The sequence below is a fragment of the Myotis nattereri genome (assembly GCF_964212035.1).
Source record: "Myotis nattereri genome assembly, chromosome: 14".
Taxonomy (NCBI): Eukaryota; Metazoa; Chordata; class Mammalia; order Chiroptera; family Vespertilionidae; genus Myotis; species Myotis nattereri.
Window position 1 is genome coordinate 58,896,983 of NC_138089.1, and position 22,535 is coordinate 58,919,517.

The 22,535-nt window shown below is 60.6% G+C and overlaps 1 protein-coding gene across 1 annotated transcript; it reads left to right on the forward strand.

Moving 5' to 3' along the window:
* The first annotated feature begins 51 nt into the window (after positions 1-51).
* On the forward strand, positions 52-19,506 carry EDEM1 (ER degradation enhancing alpha-mannosidase like protein 1). The gene is made up of 12 exons (XM_081106556.1): positions 52-943; positions 5,652-5,724; positions 9,066-9,169; positions 10,381-10,552; positions 11,592-11,775; positions 12,855-13,029; positions 14,614-14,734; positions 15,116-15,286; positions 16,156-16,229; positions 16,992-17,088; positions 17,530-17,730; positions 19,189-19,506. Exons 1-12 carry the CDS (start codon positions 159-161, stop codon positions 19,276-19,278), a joined length of 2,247 nt encoding a protein of 748 aa, XP_080962682.1. The 5' UTR covers positions 52-158; the 3' UTR covers positions 19,279-19,506.
* The last annotated feature ends 3,029 nt before the right edge of the window (positions 19,507-22,535 follow it).

The window sequence follows — 22,535 nt, forward strand, 5'->3', positions numbered from 1 at the left end:
GCCCGGAGCCGAGCGGCCTCCACTCGCCACGCCAGCCCGTCGGGACTCCGGCCCGCCCAGGGGCGTGGCCTCGCGCGCTGGGCGGGGCCAGGTGCGGGGGCGTGGTCAGGGGCGGGGCGGGGCCGCGGCGGGCGGGGCGCGCGGACTCGGGGCGGCCTATGGCGCGGGAGGCAGTGCGCCGCGCCCCTCGGGGCCGGGCCGGACCAGGCCAATCCCGGGCCACCCGGCGGGCGAACCCGAGGCCTGGCGGGCCGGGCGGGCCGGACCGGAGGGCCGGGGGCGGGAGACAATGGGCCGGTTCCTGGTGCGTCACCCCGGAGTTCCTTAAAGGGGAAGCGAGCGGGGCGGCGGGCAGCACGGGTGCGGCGGCGGCGGCGGCGGCGGCGGAGGGCCCCGCGCGCTGGGAGGATGCCCGCGGCGCCCGCGCGACCATGCAATGGCGAGCGCTCGTCCTGGGGCTGCTGCTCCTGCGGCTCGGCCTCCACGGCGCGCTGTGGCTCGTCTTCGGGCTGGGGCCCAGCATGGGCTTCTACCAGCGCTTCCCGCTCAGCTTCGGCTTCCAGCGCCTGATGGGCCCCGACGGCCCCGCTCCGGCCGCCCCGGGACCCGCTGACCCGCCCGGGGGGCCGGCGGGGCCGTCGTGGCTGCAGCCGCCGGGACCCGGGGCGGCGGCGGCGGGGCGGCGGCGGGCTCCGCGGCGGCCCCGGCCGGGCGTGTGCGGCCCGGCGCACTGGGGCGACGTGCTGGGCGGCCGGGGCCGCGGCCCGGACGAGTACGAGCGGCGCTACAGCGGCGCCTTCCCCCCGCAGCTGCGCGCCCAGATGCGCGACCTGGCGCGGGGCATGTTCGTCTTCGGCTACGACAACTACATGGCGCACGCCTTTCCGCAGGACGAGCTCAACCCCATCGACTGCGGGGGCCGGGGGCCTGACCGCGGGGACCCGTGAGTACCACTCCGCCCTCGGGCGCCCCGGGGATGCCCGGGCGCTCGGGATCCTGGGCCGGCGCCCCCGCCTCGTCGGCCGACCTCCTGGAGGCCTCCTGGACGTGGGGTGCGGGATGGGCGGGGGGCTGTCCTCCCGGACTCTCCGGAAGTCAACACCTCTGGGACAGCTGTCCAGCGCAGTCTCTCTTACAGCTGGGGAGACGGAGGCGCAGGGCCTGGGGGACAGTGCAGTGCCAGGCGGTGGCTAGGGACCCCAGACGCCCATCTCCACCTCCCCCTCCAGATGAGCGCAGAGGAACATGAAATCCCCTGTAAACGCAGTTTCAGAGCAAGCCTGTGCCTCTCAGCCCTGGCTTTTCTGTCTAAAAATGTAAAGACCAGGAGCTGGCCGGTTGGGGGGTGGGGTGGGGGGAGAAGGGCTTCTCTGGAGCCCCCAGTGCGCTGAGGCAGAGCCAGGCCACGGCCTTTCTCCTTCATGACGGGCTGCTTCCCAGGTGAGGCTGTAGGCCGGAGGGAGAGGGAGAGTCTGGCCCAGGTTTGGGTCCTGGCTCTCGGGTGAGATGCCTTGGCGGCTGAGTTGGCTGTCCCATGAATCCCCCCACGGGTGGCAGGGCCGTGGGGGGAGGTGGGCCAGCCCTCCCCTCCCGCCAGCCTTGTTTGTGCAGTCTGAGCCCCAGGGGTCACTGCGCTGACCTCAGAGTCCAAGAGTCCAGCTCACCCAGGAAGGACCTCTGGGCCGGAGGGAGGGGCGTGTTTCTCGCTGACCCTGTCAGGCCAGATGGGTGCCTGCCTCGCTCTGGGTCTCTCCCCGAAGGCGGGAGTGGGGCGCTGGGCTGCTGTCCCTGGGACCACACCCTGGGGGGCCTCTGGCCGTGGGGCCCCGTGTTTCTCCACCTGGAGAGAGGCAGCCTGAGGGCCCAGTCCTGAGGGCCTAGAAGGGAAGCCCAGACTCGAACGTTTGTAATGGTTTGTTTATCTATACGTTCCCGTCCTGAACTTGCAGTTGGGGAGCATGATTCCAGTGACACAGGTCACATCCCAGGTGAACTTCAAAAGACGGGGCCTTCCTCAAACTGGAGGACACCGAGCAGCTGTTTTCCTCGCCTTCCTACCGTCTTAACACATATGAACGTGTTTTCTACCTCTCTCTCTCTCTCCTTTTTTTTTTTTTTAGAAAAAGTTTTATTCAATTTTGGAAAGGAATTGTTGGGTCTTCCCGCCGGTGGGAATTCATGAGTTGCCTTGCTTGCCTGTCCTGGGCTTGATGCCCATGTGTTTCCTTCTGGCCCTAACTTTTCGAGAAACGTTACAATTTGAAAACAGAAAGCCTAACAGCTCACCAGGTACTTTTCATTGCTCGTTCACGCGGCTCCTGCCCACACGCTTTCACGGAGCAGAAGTCAGAGTGTGGGGAGCGTGTCCTTCCTCACCAGGGCGCGTGGGATCGCAGGGAGGGGGAGAACCGTGCAGGAAGTGCCCTGCTCTCTCTCTCTCTCTCTCTCTCTCTCTCTCTCGCTCTCTCTCTCTGTTGTTTTCTCGGGTTTCCCTGTGTGGGGTGGGCCTGCGGGAACAGTGCAGTGAGGATCTGGGTGGGTCACACCGTCAGCTGGGACTCTGGTGCCGGGGAGCGAGCTGATGCGAGTTTTGTGGGTCTTCATGAACCTTAGGGACCCCCTGGAGACCTGGACCCCTCTCCAGGGAGGGGAGGCGGCCAGGGATCGGCCTGCTGGCCCCGCGGTGGCTGTGGGTGGCGCAGGCCATGGTTTCGGGGCGAAATCAGCTGGCCAGGGTTTCGGTTTGAGTGTGTGGTGACAGTGTGGGGACCTGGAGGTCAGGTTGCTTTGGGACACGTATGCTGTTGGAAGATGGTGTCAGGAGGTGAGAGCGTGGGTCCTATGGCCTGGAGTAGACCCTCACGCTGGGCCCTCCAAAGAGGGCACAGAGCCCGCTGCTTCCTCCCTTCCTCTCCTTCACTCCGCCCTCCCAAGCTGCAGTATTTTCAGGAAAAGTTTAGACCCTGAGCTTTGTCCTTCTGGCTCCAAAATAATAGGGCGCCTCCACACCCCAGATAAGTAACCTGTAATGCAAACCTTTCGGGAACGTTCAGTCACACGTCTTCCGGCGACTGTTGGCAGGTGTATCTTGGGTTCATGTTAAAGCTGCCGCGTGGCACCGCGATCAGAGTCAGACGTAAAAAGTCCAGAAACAAAACCTCGGCGCCAAACCTGTGTTTCCTTCGTTTTTCAGTCCCATTTTCACGAGGCTTATCTGGCCATCTTGTTTGACTCGTGGTAGGGCGCGCAGTTAACTGGAGTCGGTAGAACCTGAACTCTAAAAATAGCAGGTCTCTGTCCGGCCGCAGAGTGCTATGCAAAGCCGGTTCCTCTCACGTCCCCCATGTGGGTTAGAGCTTCCAAACTCAGAGTTTCTTTCTTCTTCTTCTTCTTTTTTTTTTTTAATATATCTTTATTAATTTCAGAGAGGAAGGGAGAGGGAGAAACATCAACGATGAGAGAATCATTGATTGGCTGCCTCCTGCACGCCCCCTACTGGGGATCGAGCCTGCAACCCAGGCATATGCCTTTGGCTGGAATCGAACCTGGGACCCTTCAGTCCACAGGCCGACGTTCTATCCACTGAGCCAAACTGGCTAGGGCCAAGCTCAGAGTTCCTTCCAGTCCTTTGGATATTATTTCCTTGCTTCCTGTGAACAGTGATAGTCCTGGTCTTGGGCACATGACCCTTCTCTGCTTTCTCCCAACCATATTGCTATCCAAACAGAAAGAGCAAATCTCAAATGTACAAACCCCCAAACCGACTCATGCCTAGGCGCCCCTGGCTTAGCATGGCCTCGTCTTCATTCCTCGTTCTCTCTCAGATCCTGTCCTCCCTGGGGTCAGGGCCAAGTCCTCTGTGATGCCGCTGACCTGTTCGCAGGTGATTTTCCTGATTGACTAGTTCACCTTCCTCTCCCTTTGCCTGTCGCCCCGCGTGACCAAGCCCTTAGACACCTGTGCCCTCTGTGCCTACACACACCCGGCAGATTCCTGGAGTATGTGGGCAGTTTGTCTTACACGTGTGTGAGTCTTTTCCATCTTCTCTCTTTTGGGGTGACAAGAACCTTAAACATTCACAGTGGGTGAGCGGCAGGAAGGGGAGAGTTGGATTCTGCGTCGCGGCGTTCGGCAGCTGGTCCGGTGGGAAGGTGTGTGCCGCCAGCCAGCCTGGCGCTGCGGGTTGAGCTCTGGGCTTGAGGCACTCAGCGGAATCGAGTCAGGCTGGCCCCGGAACAGGAGCATCTACAGAGAACAAATCCGGGGCTTACCGACACCGCGGTTTGGCACAAACGGACTCACCACAATTGGTGGTTTAGGCCAAGAGGGTTTTTGGTGAGTCCTCACCCAAGGCTATTTTCTCATTGATTTTCTTTTTTTTCCAGAGTGGAAGGGAAAGAGGGAAGGAGAGAGAGAGAGGAAAACATCAATGGGAGAGAGACACACCGATTGGTTGCCTGCCACACGCACCCGACCAGGGTCGGGGATTGAACTTGCATCCCCTTGACTGAAAATCGAACCCAAGACCCTTCTGTGCTCAGGCCGTGGCTCTAACCACTGAGCGGCCCGAGGGGTGTGGAGCCCGCTGCTTCCTTCATCCCCCCCCCCCCCCCGCCCCAGTGTCCCCAGTGCTCTTTTTTCTATTCTGGCACATTTTGAAAGCGTGGACAGCAATTTGGTAGAAAAGAGTTAAAAGTTTGAACGAACGCCTTAGATCTGAGTGGACTGGGTGGAGAGACGGGGCCACCCGGTCATTGCGAGCACGTGTTTGCACTGTGACAACGTGTTATTGTTCATTGTAGTGACAGCTTGGACATTGGTCCAAAAGTATTTTAAAACTGGGTCCGGCCCTGCCTGGTGTGGCTCAGTGGATAGAGCGTCAGCCTGCAGACTGAAGGGTCCCAGGTTCTATTCCAGTCAAGGGCACATGCCCAGGTTGCGGGCTGGATCCCCAGTAGGGGACGTGCAGGAGGCAGCTGATCAGTGACTCTCTCTCTCATCATTGATGTTTCTCTCTCTCCCTCTCCCTTCCTCTCTGAAGTCAATAAAAATATATTATAAAAAAAAAAAACCAGAAAGGGAAGCGGTGTTGATGGGGCAGGGGTGTGTTGCGCAAGTGACGCAGCTCCTGTCCTGGTCGTGCCACAGCCATTCTCAGCCTCCACGGAGGTGATGGGCTTTGGGGTGAGTGTGGGTGAAACACGGCATGAAGTTCGTGTGCTCCCCGAACCCAGGACGCTGAGATGCTGAGACTGCGCTGGGGGGTCGCTCCTCTCTGGGAGTGGCCGGCTGGGGGGGCGGACTTCCCAGCTAGAGGCTGGGGGCCGGTCGTCGGGCAGGGCTCCCCTCTCTGCTCCTAAGGATCTCAAGCCAGAGCTCCTTGAAGCTGAACGGAGAGAGCGCTTAGAGCCGTGAGACGGCACCCGAGACGGCAGGTGCCTGGGCGCCGTCCCTGACTCCCGCTGGGGACTCCCTCCTCCGTGGGGTCCGCGGCGCGGCTGCCCTGGGACGGCCTGTGAGGGAGCAAGGCCTTCGCTGACCCGCCCGGAACAGTCCCGGTCCCTGAGCGTGGCCAGCAGGTCTCGCGGCTGGCGGGCGTTGTTTACTGCCCTCTCTCTCCTGTAACACAAGCGCCTTTGTTTCTCTCTCAGCTCCAACCTGAACATCAACGACGTCCTGGGCAATTACTCGCTGACGCTCGTGGACGCGCTGGACACACTGGCAGTAAGTACGGCCTCGCTGTGCTTTTAATTCATCGAGAGGTTTTGGGGTGTCACCCCTGCTCCCCGCCAGGATGGGATTCCAGGAAACCTGGTACTCACCGTATATTCCCAGCTTTCATACTCGTTCATACTGTTGTTTCTGTTTTTAATATATTTGTATTGATTTCAGAGAGGGAAGGAGAGAGAGAGAGAGAGAGAAACATCAATGATGAGAGAGAATCATGGATTGGCTGCCTCCTGCGTGACCCCTACTGGGCGTGCAGCCAGAGCATGTGCCCTGACCGGGATTGAATCATGACCTCCTGGTTCATAGGTCGGTGCTCGGCCACAGAGCCACGCCAGCCGGGCCTTAACTGGTTTTTCTTTTCATGGCCTTGACGCCCAGAGCAAGAAAAGCATTGCAGGTGAAATGAGGGAAAATGTGATGATTTTGGGGAAACCTATTTTTCTCCCAGTTTCTCGCTATTTTATTGCCTCAAAGAATCAAAAGAGCATTTCGTTAGTGCCCATAGTGACCGTAACCTTCGCAGCAGGAAAAAGAAGGTTTCAGGAGGAAAAGACGCCGGCTGAGGGTTGGTCAGTCCCTGACCCTGTGCGGCCCTGAGCCCAGGCCTCTGCCATGGCCTGTCCTCGCTGCCCGTGCTCTGGACAGACCCACGGGCTCCCCTCAGTGCTGCCTGTGTCCCCATTGACCGGGAACAGGAGGCCTTGGACCGGCTGCAGGGCAGGTGGGGCGTGAGCTCTGTGGCAGGTGCCCATTGCCAGGCCTCCCAGCCTGTGCACCTGGTGCAGTCCCAGGGGACGGCTCCGATCTCTCCTGCGTGTCCAGCAAGCCTTTGCCCTGAGCCCCTCCTCCTGTGGCCTGAGCGTGTGCGCGGGTGAAGCGTGGGGAGTGAGTTGTGCAATGCTGGCGAGGTTTGCATCAGCGCCGGCCAGCGCGGGGCTCGAAGGAGAGGTGATGGCACAGGCGGAGCTGGAGAGCTCATTTGCATTCCACGTGTCTAATGGGGGAGCCGGGGTGGAGCTGCCCGGCTGGGGCTGCCAAGCACTTGTCTCCCAGGATCTCCTCCTGCATCCATGACTCCACCCCCTCGTCCGCCATCGCCCAGACCAGTCCGTTCAGCCCACAGAGGACTGACCTGTCGAAGATAACAGGCTGACTCAGCCACAAGTGTTGCTTAACAAAGTCCCAGGACGCCTGCGCAGCTGTGAAGGCCCCGCCCGCGCCCTGCGTGCCTCCATCCCCCGCCGTTCAGGGCCTTCTCCTTGTCATTCACCGCACTCTCCACATCTAGAGCAAGTGTGTGTGCAAAAGTGACTTTCTGCTGCGCCAGCCTTCCCAGCACAGACTCCAAGGGCATCCTCTTTGAACGTAGAAGTCTGTCCCCAGTGAACTTGTGGAAGTCTGCACGTCTGTCCCAGAGCTGGGAGCCATAGCGCACGGCGGCATCTTAGAGGCTCTGACAAGTCCCGCAGTACGGACCCGTCTTCCTCCCCCGTCCAGACCAGCCGGAGAGAGGGCCTCGGACCTGCTGGCTGATCTGACTGCAGTGACCAGTGACCGTCCCCACTTCCTTCTTCACCTTCCCCTTGACGTGAGATCAGACCGGCAGCTGCAGCTGCCAACAGACAGAGGTGCTACCCAACATCTGGAAGGAAGCAGGCCTCTGTGGTTTCCATTGTATAACATCCGGCCTTCGCTAGGCTTTTGCTTCTGTTGAGGTTTCCTCTCCTCTGCTAACGTGTCAGAGAGGCTCCCACAGATGTGCAGCTGGGCCCTGGGAGACAGGATCTCCTGGTCTGGCCGGCGATGGCGCCATCTTTTACAAAGAAAGAGCGTGCAGGCCAGAGCCGAGCCGCCTGTACGCGCTCTGCCTGTGGCAGGGAGGGGACAGCGAGGGGCAGAGGCCCGCAGACCGGGGAATGCTCGGGAATCAGGCACCTGAAAAATGTGTCTCAGAGACGGTTGTGTTTCCTTGTTTTTCATGTGTATGTCCTTACGATGTCATCACAGTTCCAGGATTGTCATAAACATCTTTTAAATATATTTTTATTGATTTCAGAGAGAAAGGGGGAGAGAGAGACATCAATGATGAGAGAATCATTGATCAGCTGCCTCCTGCACGCCCCCTACTGGGGATCAAGCCCAAAACCTGGCCATGTCCCCTTGACTAGAATCGAACCCCAGGGGGGACCCTTCAGTCTGCTCTATCCACTGAGCAAACCAGCTAGGGCTGTCACAAGCTTTTGAACAGCATGAAGGCATTTCATTTCTGATTAATCTAAAAAGTTTTGTGCCCAGTATCTATCAATAAGTGAATCTAAAAATCAAGTGAGCCCTAACCGGTTTGGCTCAGTGGATAGTGTCGGCCTGCAGACTAAAAGGTTCCAGGTTCGATTCCGGTCAAGGGCATGTACCTTGGTTGCGGGCACATCCCCAGTAGGAGGTGTGCAGGAGGCAGCTGATCGATATTTCTCTCTCATCGATGTTTCTAACTCTCTATCCCTCTCCCTTCCTCTCTGTAAAAAAATCAATAAAATATATATTTAAATTTAAAAAAAAAAAAAGTTTTGTGCCCAGTTTGCACTTCGCATGGAGAGAGCAGCTTGGTGTGACGTCATGCCCACGCATCCAATAGGGATCAGGGTTCTAGGCCCTTTTTAAAAATGTTTTTATTGATTATAGAGAAAGGGGAAGGGAGAGGGAGAGAGAGATAGAAACATCAACTGGCTGCCTCCCGCACGGCCCCTACTGGGGATCGAGCCCCCACGTGGGCATGTGCCCCGACCAGGAATCAAAAGCGACCTCTTGGTTCATGGATGGAGCTCAACCACTGAGCCACGCTGGCCAGGCTAGGGCATGTTTTTAGAGACCGAGCTGATTGTCTCTTGTGTTTTGTTTGTTTTGAATGTCACTGGACTTGTGCTTTGCTCCAAAAGATAACACTTCTATTTCTCCGCGCACGGAAACAACCATGTCACAAGCCACCGCTGTTTCCGGGTGTTTGGGTGCTGGGCTCCCAGCTCCGAGCTGTCCGTGTGTTTGAGGAGCAAGAGGGAAGGTCACAGTTTCGTTTCTTCCTTTTGGGGGTGGGTGTTTCCTCGTTCCCAGAATTCAGGACTCGCTGATACCTGAGTGAGCGGAAGGGGAAGGGAGGGGCTGATGGCGTCCGAGGAACGATGCTCAGTGTTACCGTTTGCAGACGTGATTGCTGAGTTGGAGGCCAGGGCTGGCCAGGTGCCCTCGGAGATGCCCCCAGAGCTCACTGGGTTTCACCAGGTGCAGCGGGGGAGGGTGTGGCCCCGCCCCTGGGTCCTTCAGCCCCTCCCCCTCTGTTACAGATCATGGGAAATTCATCTGAGTTCCAGAAGGCGGTCAAGTTGGTGATCAACACCGTGTCATTTGACAGAGATTCCACCGTGCAAGTCTTCGAGGCCACCATCAGGTAAGACAGCACGTGTCGTGCCGGCGGCTGCCTCTGTGTGGGAGAGAATCACTCCCGCGAGGTCCTCCGGCCGCGACGTCGGGGCAGAGGCCGCGGAGGCCGCGTGGAACTGCGTTTTGGACTGACCAGAAAGACACGCGCTTTGACGGAGGTGTGAGGGGGTCCCTCATGCGGGTCTGGGCTCGCTTCCTTCCCTGGCGGTGTCCTGGGGAAACCCCTGGGAATTTCTGAAGGAAATGAGCGCCCCATCTCCGCTGCCACCACAGAGCGGGGAGCCCTGCTGACCATCTGGGTGTGGCTCCTCCTTGCGTTTGTGTCACTAACACGGTGGCCCGTGTTCTGTACCCGGTTCTGTATCTTGCCTGCTTAGCTCGATATATTGTGACTATTTTTCTATGTCGTTTAAACTTTTTTTAAAATATATTTTTATCAATTTCAGAGAGGAAGGGAGAGGGAGAGAGAGTTGGAAACATCAGTGATGAGAGAGAATCACTGATCGGCTGCCTCCTGCACGCCCCCTGCTGGGGATGGAGCCCACAACCCGGGCATGTGCCCTGACAGGGAATCCAACTGTGACCTCCTGGTTCCTAGGTCCATGCTCAACCCCTGAGCCACGCCGGCCAGGCTCATTTAAACGTTTTGAAATGGTATTACTGCATCATATTCCAGAGGTCACATTAAAACTGTGAAAGCGTTCATTCTGGAGAAAAGTCACGGTCCGCTTCAGATCCCTGCAGGGGACACAGCGCTCACCTGGGGCCTCCCCTGCGAGCAGGTCTCCTTCCTCGCCTCCTTGGATGGGCCGGAGAACAATTCATCGTTGCTCGGCTGCCAGAGCAAAAGATCTCGTCTGTGTTGTGTTGCCGGTTCTGTTTCTTAGGAGCCACGTGCTCCCCCGAGGGGAGCCAGCGTGATGTCTCAGCTTAAAGGCCGTGTTGGCCTGAGAGCCATTCGATTGCGCCCCGCCCCCGGCTGAGCCGGTGGGATGACAGACCTCGGGGTTACTTGCGTGGCCTCATCCCCGGGACCCCAGATGGAGGCCCTGTTACTCCCTCTCAGTAAAAGTGGTGAGCGAGGAGCAGGCGGTTATCGGCTGGGGAGCACCTCGGGTGGCCCGAGCCCAGGCAGGTTGCGGGCTCTGTCCCGCGAACGGGGTGGTGCCGTTCACAGCCAACACGATGCTGCTGTTTCTGTGTCCCTCCTGTCACCAGGGTCCTGGGCAGCCTCCTGTCCGCCCACCGGATAATCACGGACTCCAAGCAGCCCTTCGGCGACATGACCATCAAGGACTACGACAACGAGCTGCTGCACATGGCCCACGACCTGGCCGTGCGGCTGCTGCCGGCCTTTGAAAACACCAAGACGGGGATTCCCTATCCCCGGGTACGCAGGCTGATTCCCTATCCCCGGGTGCGCAGGCTGGCTCCTGGCCGTCTCCCCGAATGAAAATCTCTGTTGAGCAACGTATTTGGGGGGAGGAAGGGGGCTGATACACAAGGGACAGCTGTGTCTTTGAGAGAATCGGCCCTAAATACGATGTAGACGTTTTCCATTCTTCTGGCATTTACTGGGCACCTACTGTGTGCCGGGCATACAGCACCCATCTGCCGTAACCCTCCCCCTCAGGGCGGAGCTCTGTTCCTGGCTCAGCTGTCCCTCCACGGTGGGGTTTGTACCCCCGGCTACAAGCCGTGTGGGTGTGTCTTCACTTCCCCTGGGGTACATCTCCCGAGACCTCCCGTGGCTGCTGTCATGTGACCGCTCCCCACGGTTGCTTCCCCGTGAAGCCTGCACAGATAGCACATTTGCTGCTGCTTTAAATGCAGGACCTGGAGTGAGAGTCCACCCCTGCGCGTCTGATTCCCCGAGCCCACGACTCCCCTGGGACTTGGCCCCGGCAGGGAGTGGCCAGGCCCTGGCGCCACGGTGACAAGGGAGCAGTGTCCCGCCTCGCTCCCTCCTTTCCCCAGTCTGAGCAGGAGTGAGCTCCGAGAGCTCCCGCAGACCAGTGACTGCGCAGCAGCCTGGTCCCCGCGCCAGCCTCTCCTTTGTGTCTTTGCTGATCCCGGCCAGGCAGGAGGCGGAGGCGGCCAGCTGACTCACCGCAATTCAGTCTAGGGGCGGGGCCTCGCCTGCTGGCCCTGCGGGTTCCTTGAGTTTTGCCACACACACACACCCTTTTTTTAAAGACTTTTGTTGATTTCAGAGAGGAAGGGAGAGGGAGAGGGAGACAGAAACATCAATGATGAGAGAGAATCACCAGCCGGCTGCCCCCTGCACTCCCCACACCAGGAATTGAGCCCGCCACCCGGGCACGTGCCCTGACCAGAAATCGCACTGTGACCTCTTGATTCATAGGTCAATGCTCAGCCACTGAGCGACGTCGCCTGGGCACCACGAACCTGTCTCTTCCCATCCGCAGGTGAACCTGAAGACGGGCGTCCCCCCCGACAGCAATAACGAGACCTGCACGGCCGGCGCCGGGTCCCTGCTGGTGGAGTTCGGGATGCTGAGCCGGCTGCTGGGGGACTCCACGTTCGAGTGGGTGGCCCGGCGCGCGGTGAAGGCCCTGTGGAGCCTCCGGAGCAGCGGCACGGGGCTGCTAGGTGTGTGCACCTGGGCCCCATTCCTCCCCTTCTCCAGCCATGGGGCTGCGCACCTGGGTCCCCCATTCCTTCCCCTTTTCAGCCATGGGGCTGCGCACCTGGGCCCCCCATTCCTTCCCCTTCTCAGCCATGGGGCTGCGCACCTGGGCCCCCCATTCCTTCCTTCTCAGCCATGGGGCTGTGCACCTGGGACCCCATCCTTCCCCTTCTCAGCCATGGGGCTGTGCACCTGGGCCCCGTCCCTCCCCTTCTCAGCCAGGGGCCTGTGCACCTGGGCCCCGTCCCTCCCCTTCTCAGCCATGGGGCTGTGCACCTGGGCCCCGCCCCTCCCCTTCTCAGCCAGGGGGCTGCGCACCTGGGCCCCGTCCCTCCCCTTCTCAGCCAGGGGGCTGTGCACCTGGGCCCCATCCCTACCCTTCTCAGCCAGGGGGCTGCGCACCTGGGCCCCGTCCCTCCCCTTCTCAGCCATGGGGCTGCGCACCTGGGCCCCGTCCCTCCCCTTCTCAGCCAGGGGGCTGTGCACCTGGGCCCCATCCCTACCCTTCTCAGCCAGGGGGCTGCGCACCTGGGCCCCGTCCCTCCCCTTCTCAGCCATGGGGCTGCGCACCTGGGCCCCGTCCCTCCCCTTCTCAGCCAGGGGGCTGCGCACCTGGGCCCCATCCCTCCCTCCCCTTCTCAGCCATGGGGCTGCGCACCTGGGCCCCGTCCCTCCCCTTCTCAGCCAGGGGGCTGTGCACCTGGGCCCCGACCTTCCTTCTCTGGGGCTCCCTCCCCTCCTCCGCTTGTACCGTTGAGTCTGAAAAGTGACCACTCAGCGATAGGCCCTCTGTGTCTGCCCCGCCCAGTGTCCTCCTGGGACTTTGCTTAGAGGACGGTTGTGAGGTTCAATGGGAAAAGCAAATAACACCGTTTCCGCCGTGTTGGCGTCGGCGGTCAGGCTCCTGCTGCCGAGCTACCTTGGGACTGAGGACAGTTTGAGGGCCCAGCTCCCCGTCCTTCTGCCGGGGGTGCTCGGTGCAGGGGCCCCGGGGGGCTGCCCCCAACAGCGGGAGCCTGACCCACTCCGTTCGTTTCCACAGGCAACGTCGTCAACATTCAGACGGGCCACTGGGTGGGGAAGCAGAGCGGCCTGGGCGCGGGGCTGGACTCCTTCTACGAGTACCTCCTCAAGTCCTACATCCTCTTCGGGGAGAAGGAGGACCTGGACATGTTCAACGCCGCCTACCACAGCATCCAGAGCTACCTGCGCAGGGGGTAGGTCCGCGCCCAGCCCAGAGCAGAGTCCCAGGCCCCGTGGGCCTCTGTCAAGCCGGACAGTCCCCTTCCGGGTGCACACGGGGCCAGAGCCGCTGGCTGTCGGCTGGAGGTCTCGGCAACTCGGGCCTCTTGTAAGCGGCTCCTGGCAGCTTCCCTCGGAGAGAGACCATGTGCTTTCGTGCCCTAACCTCAGAGTGACAGACCGGCCCTGCCTGCGTCTGATCGCACAGCCGCCGGGCAGTGGGCGGGGCCCCCCAGGGCGGCTCGGAGGCCGGGCCGTCGGAGCCCAGCCGCCACAGCCTGCGCCTCACGCCTCTCAGGAGACGGCTGTCCTGCAGGGCGGTCGCCAGTCACTGGACCCTTTACTTGCCAGAGTTGCGAGGGTTGGCCTTGCTCCTGCCGAGAGCCCGGGCGTGGCCGCGCTCTCCCTCTGCCGGCTGGAGCCTGCCTCGTCTGCTGCCTCTCAGCAGTGCATCCAGGTGGCGGCTGCCTGGCCTCTCCCCTGACGTCACTGATGTCTCTCACTCGGGGCGCCCGCCTGGACCCGTCCCCACAGTGGCTGCCGTGGGAGCCGCCGCGAGTGCTGTCCTGCCAACAGGCTGTTTGGCTGGAGCTCAGCCACTTTCACTTTTTGGGGGAGGAGGCAGTTTTTATTGATTTTTAGAGAGGGAGGGAGGGAGAGAAACATTGATGTGAGAGAGGTACATCCATCCGTTGCCTCTTGCATGTGCCCCAACTGGGAATCGAACCCTCAACCTTCCGGTACATGGAACAATGCTCCAACCCACTGAGCCGCACCGGCCGGGCACCATTTTTACTTTTTAAAGCCCCAAACGGAACTGAGGAGCCGGCCCTCGGGCAGCTGGCTCGGTGTGTGCCTGCAGCCCGTGGCGTGGGGCCTGACCAGGGGAGAGACGCCGTTTAAGCAGAAGTAGCCAGGCCTCCCCCGCAGGTCACACCCCACGCAGACCTACTGTGCGCCCCGCGCCCCGCGTGGCCTGTCCTTACGCTGCATGTCCCAGTGCTTCCTGCAGAGGACGTGGGCCGGCTGCTCCGCGGCCGAGCTCCGACCTCATGCTCATTCAGGGCTTACCTGTGAGGCGCTAGTTCGCGGGAGAGGCAGAGCCTTAAAGGGGTAGGATGTGTTTGATGACTTTTTTTAAAATATATTTTTATTGATTTCAGAGAGGAAGGGAGAAGGAGAGAGAAAGAGAAACATCAGTGATGCGAGAGAATCATTGATTGGCTGCCTCCTGCCTGCCCTCTACTGGGGATCAAACCCCGCAACCAGGGCATGTGCCCTTGACCAGAATTGAACCTGGGACCTTTCAGTCCACAGGCCAACACTCTACCCACTGGGCCAAACCGGCTAGGGCTGAAAGCCAGTTTTTAGAATTTTTGTACAAATGACCAAAGCCATTGAGTTGGCCAGGAAAAGGTGAGATAGATAAAATTCTAAGGAAAGGGGGGGGGGGGGCGGCCAGAGGAAGGTTCATGCCGATGCCATTGAAGTGGAACTCGGGCCGCGGGGGGATGAGCCGCCTGTCACCGTCCTCTCACCCTGCCCTCTGCTCGCCGCAGCCGGGAAGCCTGCAACGAGGGCGAAGGGGACCCCCCGCTGTACGTGAACGTGGACATGTTCAGCGGGCGGCTGATGAACACGTGGATGGACTCGCTGCAGGCCTTCTTCCCGGGGCTGCAGGTACGGCCGCCCTCCCTCCTGCGGCCGCGGGCTCCCCGGCTCCTTCGGATTCAGGAGGGCAGTGGCAGGACGTGTCTCGGTGGTTCTGTTGGTGGAGTTGGCTCCACAGTGTTGGACGGAGCCACAGATAAGCAGGAAGCCGTGCCCGGAAGGTGGCCCAGTGTCGTGTTTGGTGGGCCCTCAGCTGTCTTGTCTGTGATCACAGCGAAGCCCTGGCCGGTGCCGTGCCCGTCCTCCTGGCACTGATGCCCGAGGGAGGCCTCTCCTGCTCTGGGTGCTACTTTGGGGTTGTCTCCAGCCCAGGGTGGGTATGGGTGGGGCGGGGGGGAGAAGCCAGAGCCGTGGGCCAGCGTCCTAGCCTGGCGGCCGGTGCCTCCGCAGGTCCTGATAGGAGACGTGGAAGATGCCATCTGCCTGCACGCCTTCTACTACGCCATCTGGAAGCGCTACGGGGCGCTCCCCGAGCGGTACAACTGGCAGCTGCAGGCCCCCGACGTCTTCTTCTACCCGCTGCGGCCGGAGCTGGTGGAGTCCACCTACCTCCTCTACCAGGTGCGGGGCGGGTCCCGCCGGCCGGGTTTCAGCGCCGGGGCAGCCGGGGCGCCTGGGGGCCTGGTTCTCGGGGAACCCCTGCTGGTTGGTGTGGGCTCTCTTGTTTCCTGTCGTTCTGACAGTGACCTGTCCAGGTGTCTTCTGTCAGGGTCACTCGTGGTTCCACAGGGCGGGGACGGCTTGCAGGTTCAGTCCCCGGCCTGGTCAGGGCAGGAGTGGGAGGGAGACAACCAGCCCACGTGTCTCTCACGTCGGTGCTTGTCTCTCGCTCTCTCGCTCGCTCTTTCTTCCCCTCCCTCCCTTCACTCTCTCTAAAAATAAAATTAAAAAAACAAAAAGAAAACTATTCTCAGATGAGGATAAAAAAAAGATGACCCCCAACTGCGGAACCACTCGAGGGGAAGTCTCCCCTTCCCAGCGAACCCTTCCCTGAGGGGCCTTCTCGGGCTGAGCTGGGGCAGTCGGAGGGCCGGGAGCAGCCTCCGTGGGGGACCTCACGAGGCTGTGGGGACCGGGCGAGCTCCTGCTCCCTGTGCCCGAGGCACCGGCCTCTGGAGAGTTCTGAGGCAGGTGGACACTGGCTTGCTCTCAGAGATGGCGCTGGAGCGAGGCCGGGCATGTGGCTCAGGAAGGCGGGCGGGGAGCGGCCCTGCCCGGAGCGGCTGTCTCCCCCTTGGCCAGGCCGTGGAGCCGACGTGAGCTGACACTTAGCCCTGGACGCTGTGACCTTCGGGCCAGTCCCTGTGCCTTCCTCTGGCCCTGACTCATCACCCAGACACCGGCAGCCGCGACACTTGCTGCAGGCCGTGATGCGCGCTGTGGCCGCCCACGTCCTGGGCCGGCTGGCTCACGCTCCCTCTCCCCTCCAGGCGACCAAGAACCCCTTCTACCTCCACGTGGGCATGGACATCCTGCAGAGTCTGGAAAAGTACACGAAAGTCAAGTGAGTTTCCCAGCTCCGCCCCTCCTGTCGGAATCGGGGTCCCTGGGAGCTGTGCCGGGAACAGGTTCTCGAATGTTCACGTGGCGGGCGGGTCACTGCTCTTGGTTTTGTGGGGAAGTTGTTTCCTTTCTGTCAGCACCTGTCCGTTCTCGGGGGTGGCTTTTCATTTCCTCCCTGTTCTTGTCCGTGAGGTGCTGGCAGACGGTACTCTTCTAAGTAACTCTGTCTCGTTTCACACGTAAAGCGTGCAGTTGCTCTCCCCGGCGCCCACGTGCGGAGCGGAGCACAGTCGTTAAGCCTGTGTGCTCATCGTCTGTGTTCATATGTAACGTGTGCGTATGTGTGTATTATATAGAAAAAGCTATTTCCATTTTGTGACCTGCTTTTTTACCTAGCAGTGGGTGCTGAGTATTTTTTATAAATTCCCGTCTTAGACTTTCCAAATGATACGTTGGTTCTATAAATATTAGGATGAAAAATGTTAATTAGTCCTGCATTCGTCCCAGCCACTTCCCATGACACGTATGCTCTCGGCACACCTGCCAGCACCCGTCCCTGCCGCCCCCACTAACCTGGCGATTCGGCCGCCAAATCCATTTTTAAGTGACTGTGCAGACGGGCTCGGCTAAGGCGGGCAGCGCTGGAACCGGGCGGAACCTGTTTGCTGTGGGCATGTGCTGCGGGGCTGGTTCCGTGACTAGACTCCCGCTGCTTGGTGAGCGCGCCCCGAGGGAGCAGGCAGGGCTGACGGCTGTTTTGCAGGTGTGGGTACGCCACGCTGCACCACGTCATCGACAAGTCCAAGGAGGACCGGATGGAGAGCTTCTTCCTCAGCGAGACCTGCAAGTACCTGTACCTGGTACGTGCTCGGGGCTCCCCCAGGGGAGAGCGGAGCCTGCGGGCTGGCCTCTGACGGTGTGCACTTGCTCGTGTGCAGAGGCAGGTGGGAGCACCGCCCCCGCGTCTGCCATGTGAGAGGTGCAGACAGTTCTGGGGCTCCAGCCCGAGAATGGGGAGCACGTGGGTTCATCCAAGGGTTCCGAGCACGGCCCAGGTTTGGGCCTTTGTCCTAGGCCCGTGACTCTCTCACCGGGGGTCAGGGGGCACATCCTACAGAGTCTGGAAGGTCAAGCAGAAGTGGTGACTCAGACTCGCAGCCGGGCTGGGACCCCGGACGCCTCCCCAGCCGCCTGTCCCTGGAAAGCGTGGCAGGCAGCTCCCCCCCCGCACCCCCCGCCCGGGGGCTGGGCGCCCTGAGGTCCAACCTGCCCGTTACCAATCGTGTCTCCTCCCCCTCCAGCTGTTTGATGAGGAGAACCCGGTGCACAAGTCCGGCACCAGGTACATCTTCACCACCGAGGGGCACGTGGTGTCGGTGGACAGGCACCTGCGGGAGGCGCCGTGGACGGAGTTCTTCCCCGACGAGCGCGGGCGCACAGCCCGGTCCTCTCTGCGCCGGCCGGCGGCTCCCGACCTGAAAGTCATCAACTCCAGCTCCAACGTGAGTTGCTTTTCGGGGGTCACTCTGCATGTGGACGGAGAGAAAGCACCCCTAATTAACTAGCAGACCGGTTGCCTGAGATTCACAGCGGCGGTTCGCAGGCACCGTCAGGCATGGGGGCCGCGGAGGGGTCGGTGGGCGGTCGCTCATGTAATACACCTCATCCGTCACGCAGCGCTGGATGGGGGCCGACCGAGGGGCCCCGGTTTCAGATAGGTCATGCCTGGTGGGGAGACCAGCTCCTCCCCAGGCACTTGAGGAGGGGGCAGCCACAGCTGTCAAAACACAGAGGAGAGGGGAGCCACCTGCCGGAGAAAGCCCGGAGGGCTTCCCGGAGGAGCTGGCTTTTCAGTAGGTCCTGGAGGGGGAGGAGGCCTTACAGGGAGGATGCTCAGGCAGAAGGAGGCGGGGCTGTGGGGACCAGTGAGTCCCAGTGGGGACGTGTTCCTTGGGGAAGAGCCTGTGATGGTGCGTGTGGGAACTGCTTCTAGACAACATGTTTGGTTCCCGAACCTTCGAGAGGAGGGAGGAGGCCTCCAATTACACGCAGAGAAGCACTCGTGCGCCTTTAGGTTCCGGCTGTGGAGAGAGGAGCTGTGAACGCAGAGGAGCCACAGGATTCCCAAAGAGGGCGTTTTCCGCAGTTCTGGGCGGAGTGGGACCTGGGAGGCCGCTTGGAGCCCTGGCCACTGCGCACTGCGTGGACCTCAGCCTCCGGGGTCCCCGCCTGTGCCCCTGGGAGGCGAGGCGCTCCACCACCCCAGTGCTCCCAGCCGGGGTGCCCGCTCCTCCAGGGACAGTGGCCATGTCTGGGGGTGGGGCCGGGTCATCTCGTGGCAGAGGCCAGGGATGCTGCCAGCTCCTGTGACACACAGGACACTCGACCTGTCGGCAGTGCCTGGCCAAGAGGCCAGGTCGGTTCATCCACCCCATTTCCTGAGGCTCAGCACATGGAGTTTTGTTTTGTTTTGTTTTTTCATTGATATTAGAGAGGATGGGAGAGGGAGGGAGAGACAGAAACATCAATGATGGGAGAGAATCATTGGTTGCCTGTCCCCCCATACTGGGGATCAAGCCCCCAACCCAGGCATGTGCCCTGACCTGGAATTGAACTGTGACCTCCTGGTTCATAGGTCAACACTCAACCACTGAGCCACATTGACCGAGTCAACACATGGATTTTTTTTATTTTTTTTTAATATTTATTTTAATTGATTTCAGAGAGGAAGTGAGAGGGAGAGAGAGATAGAAACATCAATGATGAGAGAGAATCATTGATAAGCTGCCTCCTGCATGCCCCCCACTGGGGATCGAGCCCGCAACCCAGGCCTGTGCCCTTGACTGGAATCGAACCCGGGACCCTTCAGACCGCAGGCTGACGCTCTATCCACTGAGCCAAACCGGTCAGGGCAACACATGGATTTTTAACTTGAAATTCCCACGGTCCCATTTCTCTAGTGCAACCGCGTGCCCGACGAGCGGAGGTACTCCCTGCCCCTGAAGAGTGTCTACATGCGCCAGATTGACCAGATGGTCGGCCTGATCTGACCTGCGCTGCTGCTCTGTGGGCCCCGCAAAGCCCGGACCAGAGCATTGCGTCCGGGCCACGCCTGGCCATGCCCGGCCCCGCGTGAGGTGGAGGCGTGAGGTGGAGGCCGGGAGTCTGGCCGACCAAGTGCCGCAGCAGCTCTGTCCGGCTCCTCGCCCACATCCATAGAGTCCTGCTTCCTTTAGTGTTTCTCTTCTGTTCAATAAAATGCCCTGTTTTCTCACGGATGTAATTTGAAGTGAGAAGGTGCATAGGAGTTGGCCTCGTAGGACCTGCTGATGCCGCTCAGCACAGTGGACAGATCTTCATGGCTCAGGACGGTGGGACCCAGCGTCTCCTCCCCTCGCCGGCGCGCTCCAGACACAGTGTTGCCGCCTCCGTCAGCGACTGTGGATGGAATCCCGTGCAAAGGGCCTGCGGTCCCCGGGGCCTGCCTATTTATTGCCTTTTGTCATCCCTTTTCTCTCATTGGGTAACTGGGCTCTCCCAGGTGCCGCCCTGATTTTGGGTCACGTGGGGAGAAGCCATCCAGCTCCCCGTTTGCACCCCCGGGAACCTTCGCAGTGTTACCGGTTCTGAGCGTACAGGGAGCGGTCCCCTGGCGGCCAGTCACGCTGTGCGCTTAGCAGGGAGATCTTCCGGATGTGTTTTACTGTTCTTTTCCTCGGACCTGACCTGAGGAGCTGCGTGGTTCCAGAACCAGGTGCCTTTAGGGGAGAGTAACGTCCCTGAGACTGTCTGTGCTTCCGTCCGCCTCCTGGTCACTAACGAGGATGCTCAGCCCTGACTGTTTCGTTTCTGTTTCCTGTGTCTCGTGCCAAGCAGCTGAGTCAGGGAGGGCCACGCTCCCGCCGCGGCTGTGGGTCAGTGCCTTACGTGGTTCCGGTTTGGGCCGCGCGCGGCGTGTCACCGCTGCCGCTGTGGCTTGAACAGGCGTGTTTTGTGCAGCCACTTTGGGGGGGGGGGGGGGGGCGCGGCGTTAGGGAGATTCTGCAAGTGTCCTGGCCAGTCCTTGCCTTTCCACCTGGTCTCCTCAGCCTCCTGAGGGGGAGCCTGTGCGGAAACGCCTTCTCTCTTTCTTTTTCTCCTGTTTCCTCGTTCTCGGGCAGAACGAGAGCCCCTCTGAACCTGCTGAGTGACGCGCAGAGGGTGCAAACCTCACCTGCTTCCGTGTGACCTCGGGTGGAGCTGAGCCTGTAGGAAGAGGGGGAGTCTTGTCGCTTTCACCCCCCCCCCAATCACGTGGCCCACCTGGCCCTGCACGCACTTCCGATTCGTTCATTTCTGTCTTAAAACGAGAAGCCAGCACAGCACAGGCCACTGGCTGCTCCCTCCACCCAAAGGGACATGTTATTCCTTCTAGAAAACGCGTGTCACTGTGTCTTAAACGACGTGCAATTCCGCTCTTTGAGGCTTTTTAAAAGGGGGTTTTTCAGTAATAGATGTGTCACCTCCATCTTTTAAACGTTTACTATGCAAATTGTTTTAAAGTAAAAGAACCAAATGCTTCTGTTCTACCTTTTCCTCTTCATTTCTGAAGCATTCTGTGCATCGGCATTGTCTCAGCTACTGAATAGGAAGTTACCTTGGAGGGTCGTATAGATTTTAAATGTTCTCATGGACTCGGTGAACCCCAGCGTCCCATGTTAGGTGCACAGGCAGGCCGAGCGCGTCCTTCCCCCGGCGCCTCCCCCCCCCCCCCGCACCTCCCCCCTGTGCCTTCTCCCGGGGTGAGTCCGGCGACTCTTCAGCACCCATTTGGGACAGTGGGTCACATTAGGCAAGAACGGGGGTCCCCGAGTAGCCGTGTGTTTTCTCTCTCGTTGCCGCACTGGCTTCCCCCCCCCCCCGCCCCCCCTGGCTCGGGGACAGCCCTGCAGCTGCTGGGGCCTTCCTCCCTCTCACACGGGGAAGGGGCCCCGCCCGAGTGCCACAGAGGCCCCGCCCGAGTGCCACAGAGGCCCCCGGGGCCTCCAGGGGACCCGAGACGTGTCCTGTATTGCGCCTCGCACCCTGTTTCCGGGCCCTGGCTCGTCCTGGGTGAGCGGTGGCGGCACAGCAGTCCCAGCTTGCGTGCCGGGTGGTCCGTCGGGCTGGTGCCCGCAGCGGCCAGGCCAGTCGTCCGCGGCTGCCCTTGGAGCCTAGGGCACACCCGCAGGTCCGCAGCTGTTCTGAGGGGCGGTTTGGGCAGGGAGGCTCGGTGGGCAGTGCCAGAGATGGCCTCGCTGGCTTTGCCCCCAGCGCCCAGGCTGGGCCCGTCACCCCGGGAACAGCTGCGCACCTGCCATGCTCGCGGTCCGCGTGGCGCTGGTGTCTGGTCTGCTCTGTGGACGTGAGGGGCAGGGTTTGGTTCAGCCTGGCTCAGGGCGGCCTCGCTGCTGTAGAGGATGTGACGGGAACCCCACTTCCTGGAACGAGGTGACAGGAAGTGCTGCCAGCCCAGCTGTGCCGCCTCAGAGGCCGCTTGTCACCTCTTCCTGCAGGTCGCCCAGCGCGTCCCTGCAGCCGCCGGCGCCTCTGTGCGCACGGCCGGGTCGGCAGGTGACGGGACAGTCCGGGCCTGGCGGGGCAGGTGCAGGTGCGCAGTCGGGGGCCTGAGCCTGATGCCCCTCGGCCCCGGCACTTGCCCCAGCTCCTTACTGATGGATCGCAGGCTCGCACCGACCTTCCTTCCTTTCTCTCTGACGCCGGCTGCCTGGCAGGTGCGGTCCCCGAGTGGCTGATGGCGCCCGTGGGAGACCTTCGTCTCCCCTCTCCCGTCCCGCACTTGCCCGACGGCCTCTCCCCGCAGGCAGGCAGGGCTTCTGTGAAAGGGGCGGCGGGCGGTGGGGGCCGGAGGGCTCAGGGCTCCCTTCCCCTGAATGTGGCTGCGAGGCTGGTTCGGTTCCTGTGGACCCTCCCGACCCCCCACCCTTCCTCAGGCAGAGAAATCGTTTTAAAGGTATTTGTTGTCGTTTTAAGTAGCAAAACCCAAGCTGCATTTTTATTTATTGTGCCCCAGAAACGTAAATCTGGTTTTTAAAAAGAATCTAGCATTGGGGAGTGGGAACCTCTGGACACACGAGCGTTTCTCTGTGACGTGCAATGGGCTTCGCGCTGGCGGCGTGTCCGTCTGAACTGTAAATAAGAGATGTATTTACGTGAAAAGGGAGCTTTTTGTAAAAGGACCAAATGTTCTTTTATAAATGTACTGAGACTTATCTTGCTCTTTGAAATTTATTAGGTTTTTTATGAGCCATTTTTATTAAAAGATTCG

Coding starts and splice junctions, on each gene's coding strand:
- EDEM1 (XM_081106556.1), top strand. CDS start 159: ATGGCGCGGGAGGCAGTGCGCCGCGCCCCTCGGGGCCGGGCCGGACCA. Junction 10,553..11,591: donor CGGGGATTCCCTATCCCCGG/GTACGCAGGCTG, acceptor TCCCATCCGCAG/GTGAACCTGAAGACGGGCGT. Junction 15,287..16,155: donor CCACCTACCTCCTCTACCAG/GTGCGGGGCGGG, acceptor TCTCCCCTCCAG/GCGACCAAGAACCCCTTCTA.